A 15,256-nucleotide genomic window follows, 5' to 3' on the forward strand; every position below is an offset into this window, starting at 1 on the left:
TATAACTTTCTTAGAATTCTTCAGTTTATAATCTTTTACATTTGCAAGGTACTAATTGAAGGGAAACTTCAAAATTAAGTTATATTTTTAATACAAAATAAAATTTTTTGTCAATTTGTAGAAGAGGTGAACACCCAAATTCTCATAATTTATTTACAGTAGAAACATTTTCTTACATTTAACGGAATTTTATTGTCGTAATATTTATAAAGTAAAGAAATTAAGAATTAGGCAATGATAGATTCATTTATCATTTATAAATTTCTACAACTTTTTCACAGTTGTCCTTTTCTTTTATTTGAAAGAGTTTGTCTGAGGGATGAATTTTAAAGCAATTAATTTAAGATCTACTTCCTAAATTAACAATATAACTTCTAAACTTATTGAAGATTAAGAAACAAACACCAAAACACTCATGGTTTCTACACAATTATAAAATTTTATTCTCTTACATTGGACAAAGTCTTATCGATCAAACATTTATAAAACAACAAAATTTATCTAGAAAAACAAAGGCTTATTCAGTTATCATAATTTATTTACAAGTTTTAATCCCTTATTCTCTTTCATTTGGAAAAGACAGATTTCTTTACAATTTTAATCTATTATTCTCTTTCAATAGTGGTACATCAAAACTTCTGTATCTTCTTTACAATTCTTTAATTTGTATTCACTTATTTTTGTAAGGTATTATTTAAAGTAACAAAATTAAATTGTATTTCTTAAAACAAAATATTATTTCTTGTTAATTTGTTCAAGCCTAAGGGAAGAAGTGAACACCAAAATGTTCATAATTTATATACAGTTGTTACACTTTTATTCTCTTACATTTGTTGGAATTTTATTGTTGAAATATTTATGAAGTATAGAAACTATGAAGGAATCAACGACAAATTCATCTATTGAATACGAGTTTAAACCCTTGTTTAAGATTAATAGAAGAATCAATACTCTATAAAACATCGATCTTATGAAACGTTCTTGTTGCAACAACAATACTTCTTTTAAATTTATTCAGGAAAACAGAAGAGATTGATTTACGAAACTTTATACAAACTCCCAAGACTTCTTTCAGCCGTACATTATTAAGAGACTGATTAACGACGGATTTTTAAAGCAAAGATGTCAGAGTGAACGTTAAGTAGGAAACAGGAAGCGCCGATTGCAAAATCCATTCGGTTGTCCAGCGCAAATCCCACGCTCCCATTAAAACCCCATAGATATTTTGCGAGATGTTCGAGGATGCGAAATAAATCAGCGCTAAAACAAGTAACATTTAAACGCAGGACGTGACAGTCTTAATACACGCGGCGAACATAAAAAACCGTCGACGTCATCCAGCATCGAATGGTAGTCGGTTTCACATCCCGGAACTCACGACGTCCATTATTACCATAGACATAATTCGCGGGAGCAAGAGGTCAGCTGATTGCTTTCTATAATTCGCAACAACGCTGCAATAATACTGTAACGCTGCGGTCGGAGAACAATGCGACGCCGGTTTCTGTTTGTGTAATGGTCATATTGTCTTCTGGTCCATTGACGGGTTACCGTTAACCGTTCGCTTAAGAGGAACGACAGTGGGAGGAAAACTTGCGTTGGTGTGATCCATGGGAACGACCAGGTTGTGAAGTAGCCTTCAGTTTAAATGGCCCGTGGATCCTGTCTTCAAACTTCAACGAGGAGATATCTGGATCCTTAAAACTAATTGAAGGCAATGAAGAAGCTAATTCTGTACATGCCAAGTGACAATTAGCAATTAAAACAGGCTCTAGCCGCTCGCAGTCAATTAACAACGATTGAGATCATTGGGGTCGACCGGCATCGTACCCATAACGATTATATAATATTTAGAACAATATCGGCCGTTATGACATAATTCCATGAAATTGCATCCGCAGGCGGCAAAAGCCAGGCGTTTACGAAACGTACTTTTACTTACGGTTATTGTGTCACTTGAATCGGTTTGCTGGATGTGTCCCACAAGTCGCACAAACGCGGAAACGTGTTACATGACGATTGTTTATTAATCGATACCTCAGATTTGAAACAGAAATTGGACCACCTTCAGCAGACAGTTTAAGGACGTTAGCGGAGCAGAAAATTGCTTCTCGCATTTTTCCTCGCAAGGTTCCCATTAAAAAAAAAAAAACGAGAAGTGACCTAGTTGTTTCTTCACCAACCCTCGGCCCAGCCATGGAACAATTGAGCGTGGCAACGTTGCTGGGCGAGGAATGCGACCGGGCCCGGTCTCGTGGTAGCCGCGAAGAAGAAGGAAGGAAGGAAAAGACACGTGGGAGGCGAGACGGGAACGCGGCCTGTGGATGCTGGGGCCTCACCGTTCTCTCAGTCGCTGACCTTGCAAGGAGAAGAGACCGACCACTATCGCCGCAACAGGCCGGACCATTTTTCCCTCCACTTCTTTTCGTAGGAACTGGACGTCTTCTCCCCGTAACTTCCTTTCGACGTTTAATTGGGAGTTTTTTTTATCGGGTGAATCTCCAATTAAATTTGAAAAAGCTGTTCATTGTTTCCTGGCGAATTTAAATCAGAGTAGATAAAATCCGTGATCTGGTCAGCGTAAATTCGTCGAGTGGGCCGCTCGTACCGAAATGTCAATTAGCTGACCTCCGACTATCTGGATCTGGATGTCTTAAATTACGATTAAACGTTGACCGACGCCACGTCGATTATTGTCGCATTCTTCGTCGCTAACCTCGCTTGATCCCGTTCAATTGTTGGTCCTCGTTTAGACTATTATCGCGCGCCGGATCCGGAGATACAGATGCAATTTGGTGTTGTGTCATTCTTTAATTGTTCCATTTAATGATCCACTTTTATAAAAATAGACCGGAAGAGTCGAAAAAATTGTTCATCTTGTCAAGATGGCGGACTTAGCTCTGACTTAATCTAAAATATTTTTGTTCGATGCCGGGAAAGTTGAGTTCCAGGTACGGCACCATCAAAAAACAATCAAAAACCTATATTTATACCTAACAGCATCCAAATTCAAGATGTCTGTCATCCTTCGCATCCGAAATAATTCCGTACGTCAACAGTAGGACGCGTTTCGTTAGAAATAAAACGCAGACTCCGAAATAAAAAACAAATATCGAGAACGCATGCCGCGGAGCGAGATGTGGCGCGGCGGGAGAGATGGAAGAGGTTTTGGACATTCTTGTGGGTCGTTTTTTGTTCGGCATATCCGGTTGTACCACTCGAGGCCTTCGACTAAAACAAGCCACAATTTCTTCATAAACATTTTAAATTATTCATCTTTCGATTTGTTGTTGCGTGTTTCATTGTAGCTGATGTCTAATTAGAAGCGTTTGTGTTGCAGAATCGAGTTCCGTACGACCGTAATCGAGCTTTATGTTTGTTTTTACGTAACAACCAAAGATATAACATTAATTGATTTGACACACTTCCAACGGTCTTGCTAAATAATTGAGTAAACTCACTTGTGTGTTATGTCATCCTATAACAATCGATTAGGTTCACAAATTAAACTTTTTGGTACTACGTTTGGAATTAAAATTATGTGACGCAAGGCCAAAATATTAATCGAAAAATTTGAATAAAATCTGTAGAAAAAAAGAAACATTGAACTTGTATCCGACAAGGTCAATGCCGATTTATTAAAGCGACCCAAAGTAAAACAAAACTGACCAACGTCACAAATCGAACAATTCCACAGATAAACAATAACATTCAATATTTCCACACACATGTTATTTATTTTACAGGTTTGTCCAATTGGAAAAAGTTGTCGAAAAGTTGTGGCAAACAAATTTTTTATTGAAGCGTTAAACTTGGGCCTCTGATACGCCGAAACTTGTTCCAGTGGATTTTCGTAAGGCCCCTCGTCTTAACAGTTATGTTTTTATGGCCTTTAAATATTTAAACTGTCTTCACGTGTTTCGGCCGCAAAAGAGCACTACCAATATTGAATCTGGCCAATAACAACCTGTCAACTTCTCAACTTAATAAAGTCGCAATATATCGTGGTACTACCATAGGACGATGCTGCACCGTGAGAACGTGTGACATTTTCGGTGTTTGTTTTAAGGAGCTCAAACATCAGACATCCGCCATCGCCAATATTTGCCAATCGCATTTTTTTGTCGTGTGTATTGTTTTCATTTGCGAAAGGTCAAATATTGGCGGAACCAATGCGAATACTTTTTTTCGACGTGCTAATTAATCGCCATGAGAGGCTTGACGTCAGGCCGAACAGGAAATTTAAATAATACTGGATTCCTTGAACTTGGAATTGTTTGTCGAACTCAAGTAACTGGTTTTTTAAAATAAATAAAAGTGTGATGTGTAAATTGGGATGTGTGGACTTGATGTTAGTACTTGTTTCGGGTACTTCCTAAAAACAATTTTACAGTTGATTGCTGCGAAAAAGTTGGCCTTCATTTCGATCTTGTAATTACTGACATCCGATCTGCTCGAAAGGAAGTTGAAAAAGTCAAAAAGAAATGTAATAATATATGCGCCGCAGGAGGAGAAATAATTAAGCGACATCCGCTACTACTAGCTATTTATATCAATTTAAACTAAGTGGTTATTATTAATCGATACATTGGATTATTATCATAAACCTGCAGACAAATGATACATTGTAAATTGTAGAGTGCAAAACAAAATTTCCGCACAGTCTCACACAAAAACCAATTTTCTACATCCCCTCGAAACTCGAGTTGTTTAAAAAAAAAGTGAATGAGTGAATAGCCACACGGGACGTCTTTGTCCGAATCGATTTGCGACATGGACGGCGGTCATCATCGAGATTTTTCAAGTGCAGGTACAATCGAGTACCTTAACAATGCGCCTCTCACAACCGGCATGACAAACGATCCGAAAAATAATGCACCGGATGCACACACTATACACTTGCCGTTCACGGAGATAAAAGCCAGATCTTTTGTATTGTTTACGGATTTTCGAACAACTTTTGGACTGTTTTGTTCGCATCGGAGGTAGTGAAGAGGGTGTGTGATTCTTTGGAAATCAAAAAATCAATGTTGGTGCATAGTTTCGGAGAAGAAAATAAGTGCATACTTTCACGGAACGCTTTAACTGGCAACAATACAAGAGCACCGTGAAAATATGTCGGTACTAATGTACAGTGAATCGCCCAAACTCACTTTGAATATAAATAACTGGTAATGATGGTACCACACTTTCCTGGTATCAAAGTTTCGTTACCAAGAACAATCATTCCTCCAACATTGCAACTAGTACGTTTATTTTTGGATAAAGAACATAAATAAATAACTAGTCATGATGGTTGAGGAGACGTTTCCAAGAAGAAGAGTTTTGTACGGTTTTGGATCACTGTGTGTGTCCGTCGGTGTATAATGAACTTGATGAACCCGATCCGATGGAACGGAACGGGTGTTTTTGCCGGGCCTTAATCTCGACACCGAACGACATATTTCCTCTGAAGGCTCATTATTTTACTCCTCCTGCCTCCCGCCCGCATCGAGTTCGGACCGCGGCGGTCACGATGATTGCTCGAAACCAGTTACGACTTCCGGTTGGCCGCGTCCACTCGCAGGTAAGATCGTCGCACGTCGACGGCGAGTTCTTCGTCGACGATGATTTATGGGATGCTGTGCGCTCGGGTACGGACCGTTTTCGGCATGAGAACCCGCGTCCAGCTATTTTAATGGCTTTTTAATAAGACGGAACGGCGGATCTTTCCCGAATTATCTATCTACCTCATCGTTTTTGGAATACCATGTTTGAACCAGCTTTTTGGTGGGTCCAAACTAAAATTTACCTCTGTTAAATGGACAATTATATGACATAATATTAAATAAAGCACAATCCAACTTTCTTCCCCAGAATGGATACACCTTGTCGCGGTCCTGGGGCTCAGTACTACTCCACAAACCAGTGGTGGTAGGAAGCTAATGGATCCAACCACAATTCCAATACCTCTATAAGAAGATTCTCTTCTGATTGGTCTTCTCTACTTTTTCTATCCATATATGAGTTTCCTCATATATGTCACACCCATTTGGTTATGACTTGAAGTCAGAATCACAGAAGGGGATTTTTAGTCGATAAATATCCGATTTTATCAAAAGTTATCTTTTGAAAAAATTCCCCCTTTCATTCCAATAAAAAATTCCAACTTTAATATTTTAATTAGGCTTCTTAGTTTCTAAAGTTATATACAATAAGGAATGTAAACTGGGTTGCCTACATTTAGTGAGCCCAAGGTGCTGCCCCCTTCTTGTTGGTTAAAGTATTATACTAATATTACATTAAGTTATTTACAAAATATCGATTTCAAAGGTAATATTAACATGTTACAACAACATTAATTATTTAACATATTAATTTGTTTTAAAATAGCATATTGTCGTGTCTTTATGTAATACAAATATATTTATAGAAGTTATAACCGTAATCTGTGAACTGTCCTGCAAACCAAAGCTGGATATTTTAACACAAAACGATAAAATCATTAACTGTAAACAAAAATTGAATTTATAAGGGAATGATTACTGTGCGACGTCGTGAGTCTCATCACGGGCATCCGAAAGCGGATGTCGACCAATTATATCTTCTTGTAACGCTCCCGTCTTATTGCAGTTTACGTGATTCTCGTTTCGTTACTTCTTATTTTCCTCCACTTACTTTTTTTTATTATTTATTTTCACTTCCTGTCGGATGTGATCACTAATGATCGTGAATTATTTTCTGGATGAATCGTTGCAGATGTGAAGGATATAGTATTACTTTTTAGTTTCATTACTTTTCCCTGACTTTATCACAAGTTTGCGTAAGCGGACATTGCGAAACGCGACCGGAAATTAAATATTAGTGCTGTTAATAATGTTTACAAATACTGGTTCTAACGTACGAAAGGAAAAAACGCAAAGCAAATAAATTCACGAAATCACACGATTCGAAGGACAATCAACCATATTATTACGGGTCTGTCAACATTACAAGATAATTTAAATTGTATCAAATCCAATCACTTTCAACAAATAATACCACGTACACCTTATGGCTCTTAATAGTATAGCATCATTTTGAGTTTTATATTTTTTAAATTACAACAAAATTGTATGTAGGAATTCAATAAAACACACACAAGCGGGAGTTACATAAGGATTTACGTAAGGGAAAGGGAAAGTAGACCGCGTCCCGCATTCAGCTTTTGAATATCAAGCCGACACTTGAATTTCAACTTACAAAACGTCTTCAATGAAAATTACGACCCCATAAAAACATTCCTGTTTTTAAAGGTTTAACAAACATCCACGTACGATCTTTTATAGAAGTGTTACAAAAATAACACAACATTATGTAAACATAATTGCCTAACCATTGCGAATCAAACGTACTGCACTCTGTTGATTAATTAAGGTATTTAACAGCCTGTGCTCACTAATGCGATTAACACGGTTATATTTATCCATCTGTCAAAAAAATCACGACTTCAACAAAAGTTTGTGTGAAGGTGTAACGATTAGTTTTATCGTTCCGAATAACTCCACTATCTGTATAAGTAACACCGTTTAAGTGGCTTATTAAATCGTATCTGCCGCATTAACTTTAATCTCGTTTCACATTTCGTATCGCAACAAAACCGTAACGAAAAACATTCGGTATTATTATTTCGGTCGGTAGTCGAGTGGTTACTTCCTCCGGTCTGTCAACGCGTCGCCTAAAAGCACCGATATGTGTTTATCTAAAATTAAGAGAGAGAGTCAGGTCCCGCCGGAATATCGAGAATTCGAAACACATGTGGTTGGAGCGCGGGGGGTGGTCCAGAAATTTAGGGAGGGAATGTTATTAATTAATGTGTCGGGCGACAGGAAAACGCTTTTTTGTCGTGCATTTTTTCTATGGCACTAATTAAATGTTGACTTAATATTATATTTACACATGTAGAATGCAACAAGTAAACAAAGTTGTTTAAGTGTCGCCGCCTATCGATGCAACGATTAAACTTATATAGTTAAATAATGAACGTAATTAACCAAGTCATAAAATGGTAATAATTAACATGTGTAATGTATTTTCCGTCAACAATGAACACGAAATTAATGAATAAACAAACGATCAATATTCAATACGATTTTTCACGCGCCCATGTGACGAACACAGACCAGCTGGGATAGTATCACGTAGAAAGGACATCACTCTTTAAGGCAAGGACGTGTGTTTAATCAGTTATTACGGTTTATTGTGTTAAAATTCATCGTTACGATCATATTAAATCATTTTCCAAGAGCTGTACGTTGCAGGAATGTCCACATCCTGTTTTCCAGCTATCTAGTGGTTCATTATCGATGCAGCCACAATTTCGATTACCGTTTGGTAAACAAACAGGTGGCGAAATTCGGGAAATGTGGGAAGATTAGACGGGTTCCGAGAATCCGCAAAGTGGGTACTTGTTATGTAATGGATAACATCTAAAAAAACTAAAAATGCTCGTATGTATAAAACAGGAAACGACATAGTCTGAATCCCAAATTAGGCGCAGGGTGTGTTAGTCGTTTTTACTTTTTTTCCTTGGTAGTACGAATTGACATTTTTGAACGTCGCCTAATGGCGCTGCTTTTTTTTTAAAGGGAACCAGATTCGGATCGTTTACGGTTGACATTGACCCCGATTTCTAAGCGGCATAAAAATTATATAAGATAGAAAGCTTCTTGAATAACTCTGGTGCAATATCGTGATGTGTAGGCAAAATAAACCGAACAATCGTGCGAATACAAAACAATTTAATTTATTTTTTACGACTAACTAACCTGTGTTGCCTAATTCTTGTGTAAAAAACTTACCGCCCTCTACTGATACAAACAGTCAACTCCTTTAATCAAAAACGGACATTTCCTCGAGTTTCTTAGAACAATTAACATTTTTCAAACATCGGAATGCGACCCTCGACCACCTAAAATGGATGAATTAGCGTTAGGAAGAGATCCCGCCCTTCTTGTGTTCACGAGATCAGTTTTTTTTATGACCATCATCTACGGAATTATATCCGAGAGAGAGATAAGCAGGTGCAAACCGAATACAAGAGTCTAGGTAAAATGAAAGGGAACGAGAGAAAAGGAAGAGCTGTTATCGAAAAGGGAGCTGTTATAGAAATCACTGAAATCACCATAGGCGCACCACAATATTTTTGACTTTTAAGTATTTGTAATCGGCCTCCCCTGAGTACACTTCAGCTATTGGCTCTTTTGGCTTTGGATAAAATGTTTTATATTATAATTCCTAATTCTTATGAACACAGCTTGCTGACCTAAATTAATTAAAAAAATTAACTGACATTTTTGTTAAAAACCATCAATTATTTAACAGGGTTTTGTGTCAATTCCAACTGAAAAAAGCAATAATTTAATTAATTAAAATGCAATATATATTTTATTTATCTGATCTATCAGAAAAAATACATTTTTACATAATATTAACTAAAAAATAAAAAAGAAAAAATGATGCGACGCTGCGCGATTAAACTAAGAACGATTCTTATGCAATTGGTTGTTGTTCAGGCCAGGCCATTCGATACGGTGGCGGTGGAGAGTCGGAGAGGCTTTTGTCATAGTGCGTGGGAACTGGATGCGAACGGCCTCCTTCAGACGCACCAACACACGTACCGGATATCTCTGCCATCGCCGAATCTTTCGAACGACCATCCCACAAATCGTCCGTGGAAATCGATTATCGAAATGACACGAAATTGACCTGTTTTAAAACTTTATTTTCGAGTTGTTGGGCGAGGGATAATTTTAGGGTTGGTTATAGAGGCAAATTATCCTTCAAGGTATTGTTTAGCAATTTAATATATAGTTATAAAACCCACTCACTATATAAGGGATTTTATTGTCATATTTGAAAAGTATTTTCTTCAAATTCATAAAAGAAGAAGAAACTGGAATTTCAATAAACAATTATTATTTCAACTTATTTAAATAATAAAAGGTAAAAAAACAGTTTAAAGAATCAAAAGATTCACAAATAACTGAATTTCACACTGACTTCTTATACAAAGTGCCTTTCTCCATCTGACAATTTTAGTATGCACTTAATTCTTTACAGTGATTAAAAACACAAAAATTTATACATTATTTCTGGATTCCTCATCCCAGTTAATCCGTCTTGATTTGACCGGATTAAAATTTTTCTCCCGGATTTAAATGCTTCTACCTTTTTACTCTCTTACTATTTAAAAATACTTTTACAAGATTGATTACAAACGTTTTTCATGTGGGCACCCACACAACATGGTCTTTAATATTCCAACCACTTATTCAATAAAACACCAACGAATTCAAACCCGAGTTTATTTACGTGTTAAATTATAAAATGATACAAGTTTTTCGACTAGATTAATACACACAGAATTGTAATGAATTAATTCACTGACTAGACTGATTTGTTATAAAAAAAAACACTAGTAGATCTTAATCTAAGTACTTGGAAATGGAGCAGTCGTTAAACAGGTGATTAGAATAATGGTCGTATTTGCAGTCGGTGTAATTGTTTTCCTAAAAGTAAGTCGTTTATTGGGAATGTTAATTGGCGATTGAAATACTCACGAATGCGAAATAGTTTGGCTGGTAATTGTTTTGTAGTAGTTCTTCAAGGGCGTGGATGTATTCTATGGCGTTTTGAAGAGTTTTTACTTTACTTATTCTCTTATTCCTAAAACCAATTTCTAATAAATAATTTTCTCCTATTTTATATGATAACTTTAAAGAGTTTTGTTTTGAAACCAAAAAATGTCTGAGGTTATCACATTAAAAATAAATCAGTATGATATTTTCATATTAAATTATCATAATTTTTAACAAAATTGTAATTGAAACTATATGTATGACAGTGTTAATGATGATTTTTTAATTACAAAACTTAATCTGGACATAAAGAGATTTTTATAAGCTTAAGTTGATGATACAGATAAATTTAATAATAAAATTGTGTTAAACGAAAGAATTAGGAATAATTAATGCAGATTTTTTTAATAATTAACATAATATTTTAAACTGAATATATTAATTTAAATAAAACACCACATATATTTGTATTTTGTTGTACGCATTACTAATTTCCTTTAGTTTTATACATAATCATTTAATTAAGTCAAATTAATCTTTCAGTATATTTAAATTATGATCTCTTTGTTATTACCATAAAACGTATACGACAAAAATATTGACATAGGCTTAAAAAGATAAAGATCGTCGTACACATGTAATAAAATCTCCTTTTCATTGAAGAAATTTCGGGTCTAGGTACAGAACTGATTTCATATTTTTACTTTAAATCAAAATGTGCACGTAATCTAACACCCACGACTCGAAAAGATCAACCAACCACACACAGATCTTCACCAAACAGACAACCTTTTAGCTTTTAAGAAAACTGATCGAATTTCCCTTTATATATAAAAAAATTGACATACCTAACATTTTGTATAGGAATAGCTTTCCTCAATCTTACAAAAGCACCATTGACAGCCTGCACCCGTCTTCTTTCTCTCGCGTTCCTCTTGGCCACGACCTGCGGCGGCTTGTCCTTGTGCGGCACGTGTTTGTACGCGTTCTTTTTCCCGTTTTTCTCCCTCAACGCTCTATTTTCCATCTTCCACTCGTACGCGCACTCCATCTTCAACCCTGACCAGTGTGTTTTTGACTCCGCTGTTTTAAATTGTTCGCGTATCGCCCGCATACACCTGGATCAAGGCGGAGACTTCACGTATTTTTTAACTTTTCAGCTGCCTTTTGTTTTGTTGTGCACGATTATATGTTTATGTGGCGATTGGTGTTAATTTGCAGGCGATTACCAAGGGCTTTTCACATCTGTCCGTCAAGATGTTCCGAGTATTCATTATAAATCATGTCTCGTTAACTTGCAGGGGTGTAATATCAAAGGGTGCGCTGGTTTTACATTATTAAACGCCGCGGGTTGCTAATATTTATAATTAGATGATTGTACACCTATGAAATACATAAATAATCACAACAGAGGGCGCCACAACAGTGGACCTAAGTTATGTAACAAAGTCACCGTGGTGCACTAGTGGTTGCCTGCAATTGATTATTCAGAGTTGATTCGCAACATCCGGCGATGAAATTACGAAAAAAGGCGTGCCAAATCTTTCCATATTCCGATCAGCTCGCAAAAAAACCACGAAGCACTGCCTCGGAATATATTACGGACCGTGCTGCGTTGTTTTTTTCGGTTGCGCCGATACGTGGGATCATTGTATTTGGGTTTATTAGCGATTCAGTTCCGTTTGCGAACGATTAAAATTCAATGCGACGTATCGAAAATAAAACTTGCTAACAACAATCCGCGCGCATGACTTGGCTGTACGAGTGGACGGCCCACCACGCACATTGAATAAATGATATTCGATGGTGTACTACTGGTATTCCCACACATTTCTTTCCCAGAAACGCACCGACTGTTTCCGCCACTCATTCCGATGAATAACAATTTATTAAAATCGATGGAAATACCTTAAAAACAATCGAGAGATTTACAAACTGCATGCTGGCGCGTACATAAATCCATCTGGTCCATGGAAAGAATGCGTCGCCTCTGGCCGTAAATCGTACCGGACCGAAATCCTCTTTCAGGAGAACGACCGTCGATAATTAAACAGAAAAAAAGTGTTCGGAATGCGGCATTGTGCCATATACGTGTAATAAACTTCCTGTTGACCTGCCTAATCACTGCTCCCGTCTAATTATCCGTTCTGGAACACGTCCAATTAAATCGGCTCCTTTTTCGTGTATTGTTGCGTTCCGATTCGATTTTTCAGGTGTTGTGTATTTAAATTGAGTGGCCGGTTACGGAAAAAATTCTAACGGTACGAGTAGATGAAATGTGTGAGAACTGTTTTCGTGTGTGATGCTGGATGTGAACAAACTCTATTAGTACAGACTTGTAGGTGCTGTTTCACTTGATCAATTATTTTGCTTCAAATAATTTGTCTCCTCTTCAACAATAAAACACTCCTTTGTAAGTTTTCACTGGATTATTATTATTTTAAAAACTAGGATCAGTTACAGTTTTTATCTAACAATAATGCCAATTAGCAAAGTCTCCAACAGTTTTAGTGCCTCCTTCGAGTGGCCAACAGAATTGAACATTTTAGTGACGTCTTTACCGCATTGTTCCATCAGGATTTGTTTACCGCCTGGATGTACCTCCATGAATTCGGTCACGTCGTATACTTTATTTTGGATGACTATAAGATTTTTGTTACTTTTCTTTACATCCTCCAATGACATTCGTTTTTCGTCTTTCGACGGACCAGCTTCTGTCATTTGTATAGATTTGGTCATGAAGAAATTACATTACATGATTCTGGTGAACAAATACAATGTGTTGTAAATGCATATTAGAATGCCGTTTTGTGACGCCGTCTCAATGACTGGAATGTTTGACAAATTAACATATGACTATTATCAGTATATAGATTAAGACTGAAAAGCTTTAAAAGAGTTAGTTTCACTGTGGATGTAAAAGGAAATATTAGCAAAAAACGAGCAGAAATAAAACAAACCTCAATTTAGATTATAACAGATATTCTTCTGGATTCCCTGGACCATAATTTTACATCGTGCTTCATTAAAATAGGTGATGCCATCTTGTGTTTAATAGCTAAACATAGATGTGACATATTACGGACTAATAATGCAAACTAATTTAATATAATGACGTTGATAAATCTTTAGTTCTACATTTAAGTGTTAGTTTAATTAAAGTTAAGATATGAGTATGAATGTTATGGTTTCTTAAAAAATTTCTTCTTATTTATATTATAGTCCACGCTTCTGTCAATAGATGACACTACATATTTATAACGTAAAATATACTTTTATTACTTTTTTTAAATTTATCATTGACGTAAGTGATTATAATATTAATAAAAATGATAAATTAATCAAAATTATACCAAAGTTAATCAACATTATTAAATAAAACATAACCACAAAATGTCAAAATTACATCACTAAGTTAGGATATGTACTACCAAATTCCATGTAGCTGTTTGTGGAAATTACAACCCTCCATCAAAATCACTTGTTTCAACAGGTACATAAATTTCCCTCAATAATAAAAAATAAATTATTTTTTTCAGGTTCATCCATTCGAATCATTATGACACCTTAAAGCTGCCCAGAAATTGCACCTCGAAGGACATAAAGGATTCCTACATAAAACTGTCTAAAGAGGTAAAACGTTCCCTTGAAATAATTTTCAACAATTAACTATTATTATTAGAACCATCCAGATGTGAACAAAAATAAATCAGCCCACAAAGAATTCTTGAAGATTAAAGAAGCTTATAATGTGTTAAGCAAACCGAGTTCTAGAAGACAGTATGATATGTGCATTAAATATGGCAGTCCACAAACGCGCACACCCTATCAACAACACACCCATGAGTAAATTAAAGTTTAATATTTAAAAATTATTATAATTATATGTTTAATTTTAGTCCTTGGAAAGATCCGTTTTTTTATGCTAATAGAGACAAAACCAAAGATCAGTACTATGAACAAAAGCCATATTATGGGGTGAATGGTATAAATAGATTGCCTAATAATATGATTGCTTTTTTCTGTGTTATGTTGACTGTGATTATTGTGGGACTTCAAGTCTTTACAATCAGGTAATATTCTGAATTTTTAATTAATATGACGGAAGGAAAGTCGCCGCTTTGCAGGAGAATATTTGAAAAAGAAAAACAAGATAGAATATTGAGAGAACAGAGAATTATATGGATTAAAAAAGCATGTACTAATAGCAATGAAAATTCACAACCTAAAACATCATAAACACCAATTATAATTTGGCAGTAAAAATTTAAATGATAATGAAAAAACAAAAAAATAGAAAAAACAAGAAATTAATATATATCTACCCAGTGAGTAAAAGATTCAGAAAACATTCTTTCAAATTCTTTTTCTCACTCGCTAGTATTTTTAATAAATCGTTAAAACGATTATTTTATGATGCTGAAGTAATGCTTTTTTCAGACACTCGATCACGTTCAAACGTGACGAATTACAGCGTAGGTCGAACGAGGCTGAGGCTACGCTGAAAAAAGTCAGAGAAGCGGCAGAAGCTAATGGAAATCAAAAGCAAATTGAACTGCTCAAAGCTTGGGTTTCTGAACATGGGAAATAAATTTATGTAGATTATATTTTATAAAAATAATAAACTATTTGATTCTGTTGTTTTTATTTATTACAAC

At 35.7% G+C, this 15,256-nt stretch overlaps 2 protein-coding genes across 5 annotated transcripts; one reads left to right on the forward strand and one right to left on the reverse strand.

Annotated features, from left to right (window-relative positions):
- Positions 1 to 10,308: 10,308 nt before the first annotated feature.
- On the reverse strand, positions 10,309 to 13,682 carry LOC109603600 (transcription factor atoh7). 3 transcript variants are annotated; one of them, XM_049969688.1, is made up of 4 exons: positions 13,559 to 13,682; positions 11,447 to 13,426; positions 10,581 to 10,686; positions 10,309 to 10,529 (listed from the first exon to the last, which is right to left on the reverse strand). In XM_049969688.1, exons 2-4 carry the CDS (start codon positions 11,710 to 11,712, stop codon positions 10,446 to 10,448), a joined length of 456 nt encoding a protein of 151 aa, XP_049825645.1. In that variant the 5' UTR covers positions 11,713 to 13,426; positions 13,559 to 13,682; the 3' UTR covers positions 10,309 to 10,445. The 3 variants fall into 3 exon arrangements, with proteins under 3 accessions (XP_049825645.1, XP_049825646.1, XP_019875651.1); XM_049969689.1 differs by having other exon boundaries at positions 11,447 to 13,486; positions 13,559 to 13,595; XM_020020092.2 differs by having other exon boundaries at positions 11,447 to 13,627.
- A 271-nt stretch (positions 13,683 to 13,953) lies between these two features.
- Positions 13,954 to 15,233, forward strand: LOC109603598 (dnaJ-like protein 60). Of its 2 annotated transcripts, XR_007548665.1 has the most exons (6): positions 13,954 to 14,091; positions 14,138 to 14,231; positions 14,281 to 14,444; positions 14,498 to 14,671; positions 14,726 to 14,926; positions 15,039 to 15,233. XR_007548665.1 is itself a non-coding variant. In XM_020020090.2 (5 exons), exons 1-5 carry the CDS (start codon positions 14,021 to 14,023, stop codon positions 15,187 to 15,189), a joined length of 654 nt encoding a protein of 217 aa, XP_019875649.1. In that variant the 5' UTR covers positions 13,954 to 14,020; the 3' UTR covers positions 15,190 to 15,233. The 2 variants fall into 2 exon arrangements, 1 of the variants encoding a protein (XP_019875649.1); XM_020020090.2 differs by lacking the exon at positions 14,726 to 14,926.
- Positions 15,234 to 15,256: the final 23 nt, after the last annotated feature.

Source organism: Aethina tumida, chromosome 7 (genome assembly GCF_024364675.1).
Source record: "Aethina tumida isolate Nest 87 chromosome 7, icAetTumi1.1, whole genome shotgun sequence".
NCBI lineage: Eukaryota > Metazoa > Arthropoda > Insecta > Coleoptera > Nitidulidae > Aethina > Aethina tumida.

Coding starts and splice junctions, on each gene's coding strand:
- LOC109603600 (XM_049969688.1), bottom strand. CDS start 11,712: ATGCGGGCGATACGCGAACAATTTAAAACAGCGGAGTCAAAAACACAC. Junction 10,687..11,446: donor ATTCCTATACAAAATGTTAG/GTATGTCAATTT, acceptor AATTGGTTTTAG/GAATAAGAGAATAAGTAAAG. Junction 10,530..10,580: donor AGCCAAACTATTTCGCATTC/GTGAGTATTTCA, acceptor ACTTACTTTTAG/GAAAACAATTACACCGACTG.
- LOC109603598 (XM_020020090.2), top strand. CDS start 14,021: ATGTACTACCAAATTCCATGTAGCTGTTTGTGGAAATTACAACCCTCC. Junction 14,092..14,137: donor AAAATCACTTGTTTCAACAG/GTACATAAATTT, acceptor TATTTTTTTCAG/GTTCATCCATTCGAATCATT. Junction 14,445..14,497: donor TATCAACAACACACCCATGA/GTAAATTAAAGT, acceptor GTTTAATTTTAG/TCCTTGGAAAGATCCGTTTT.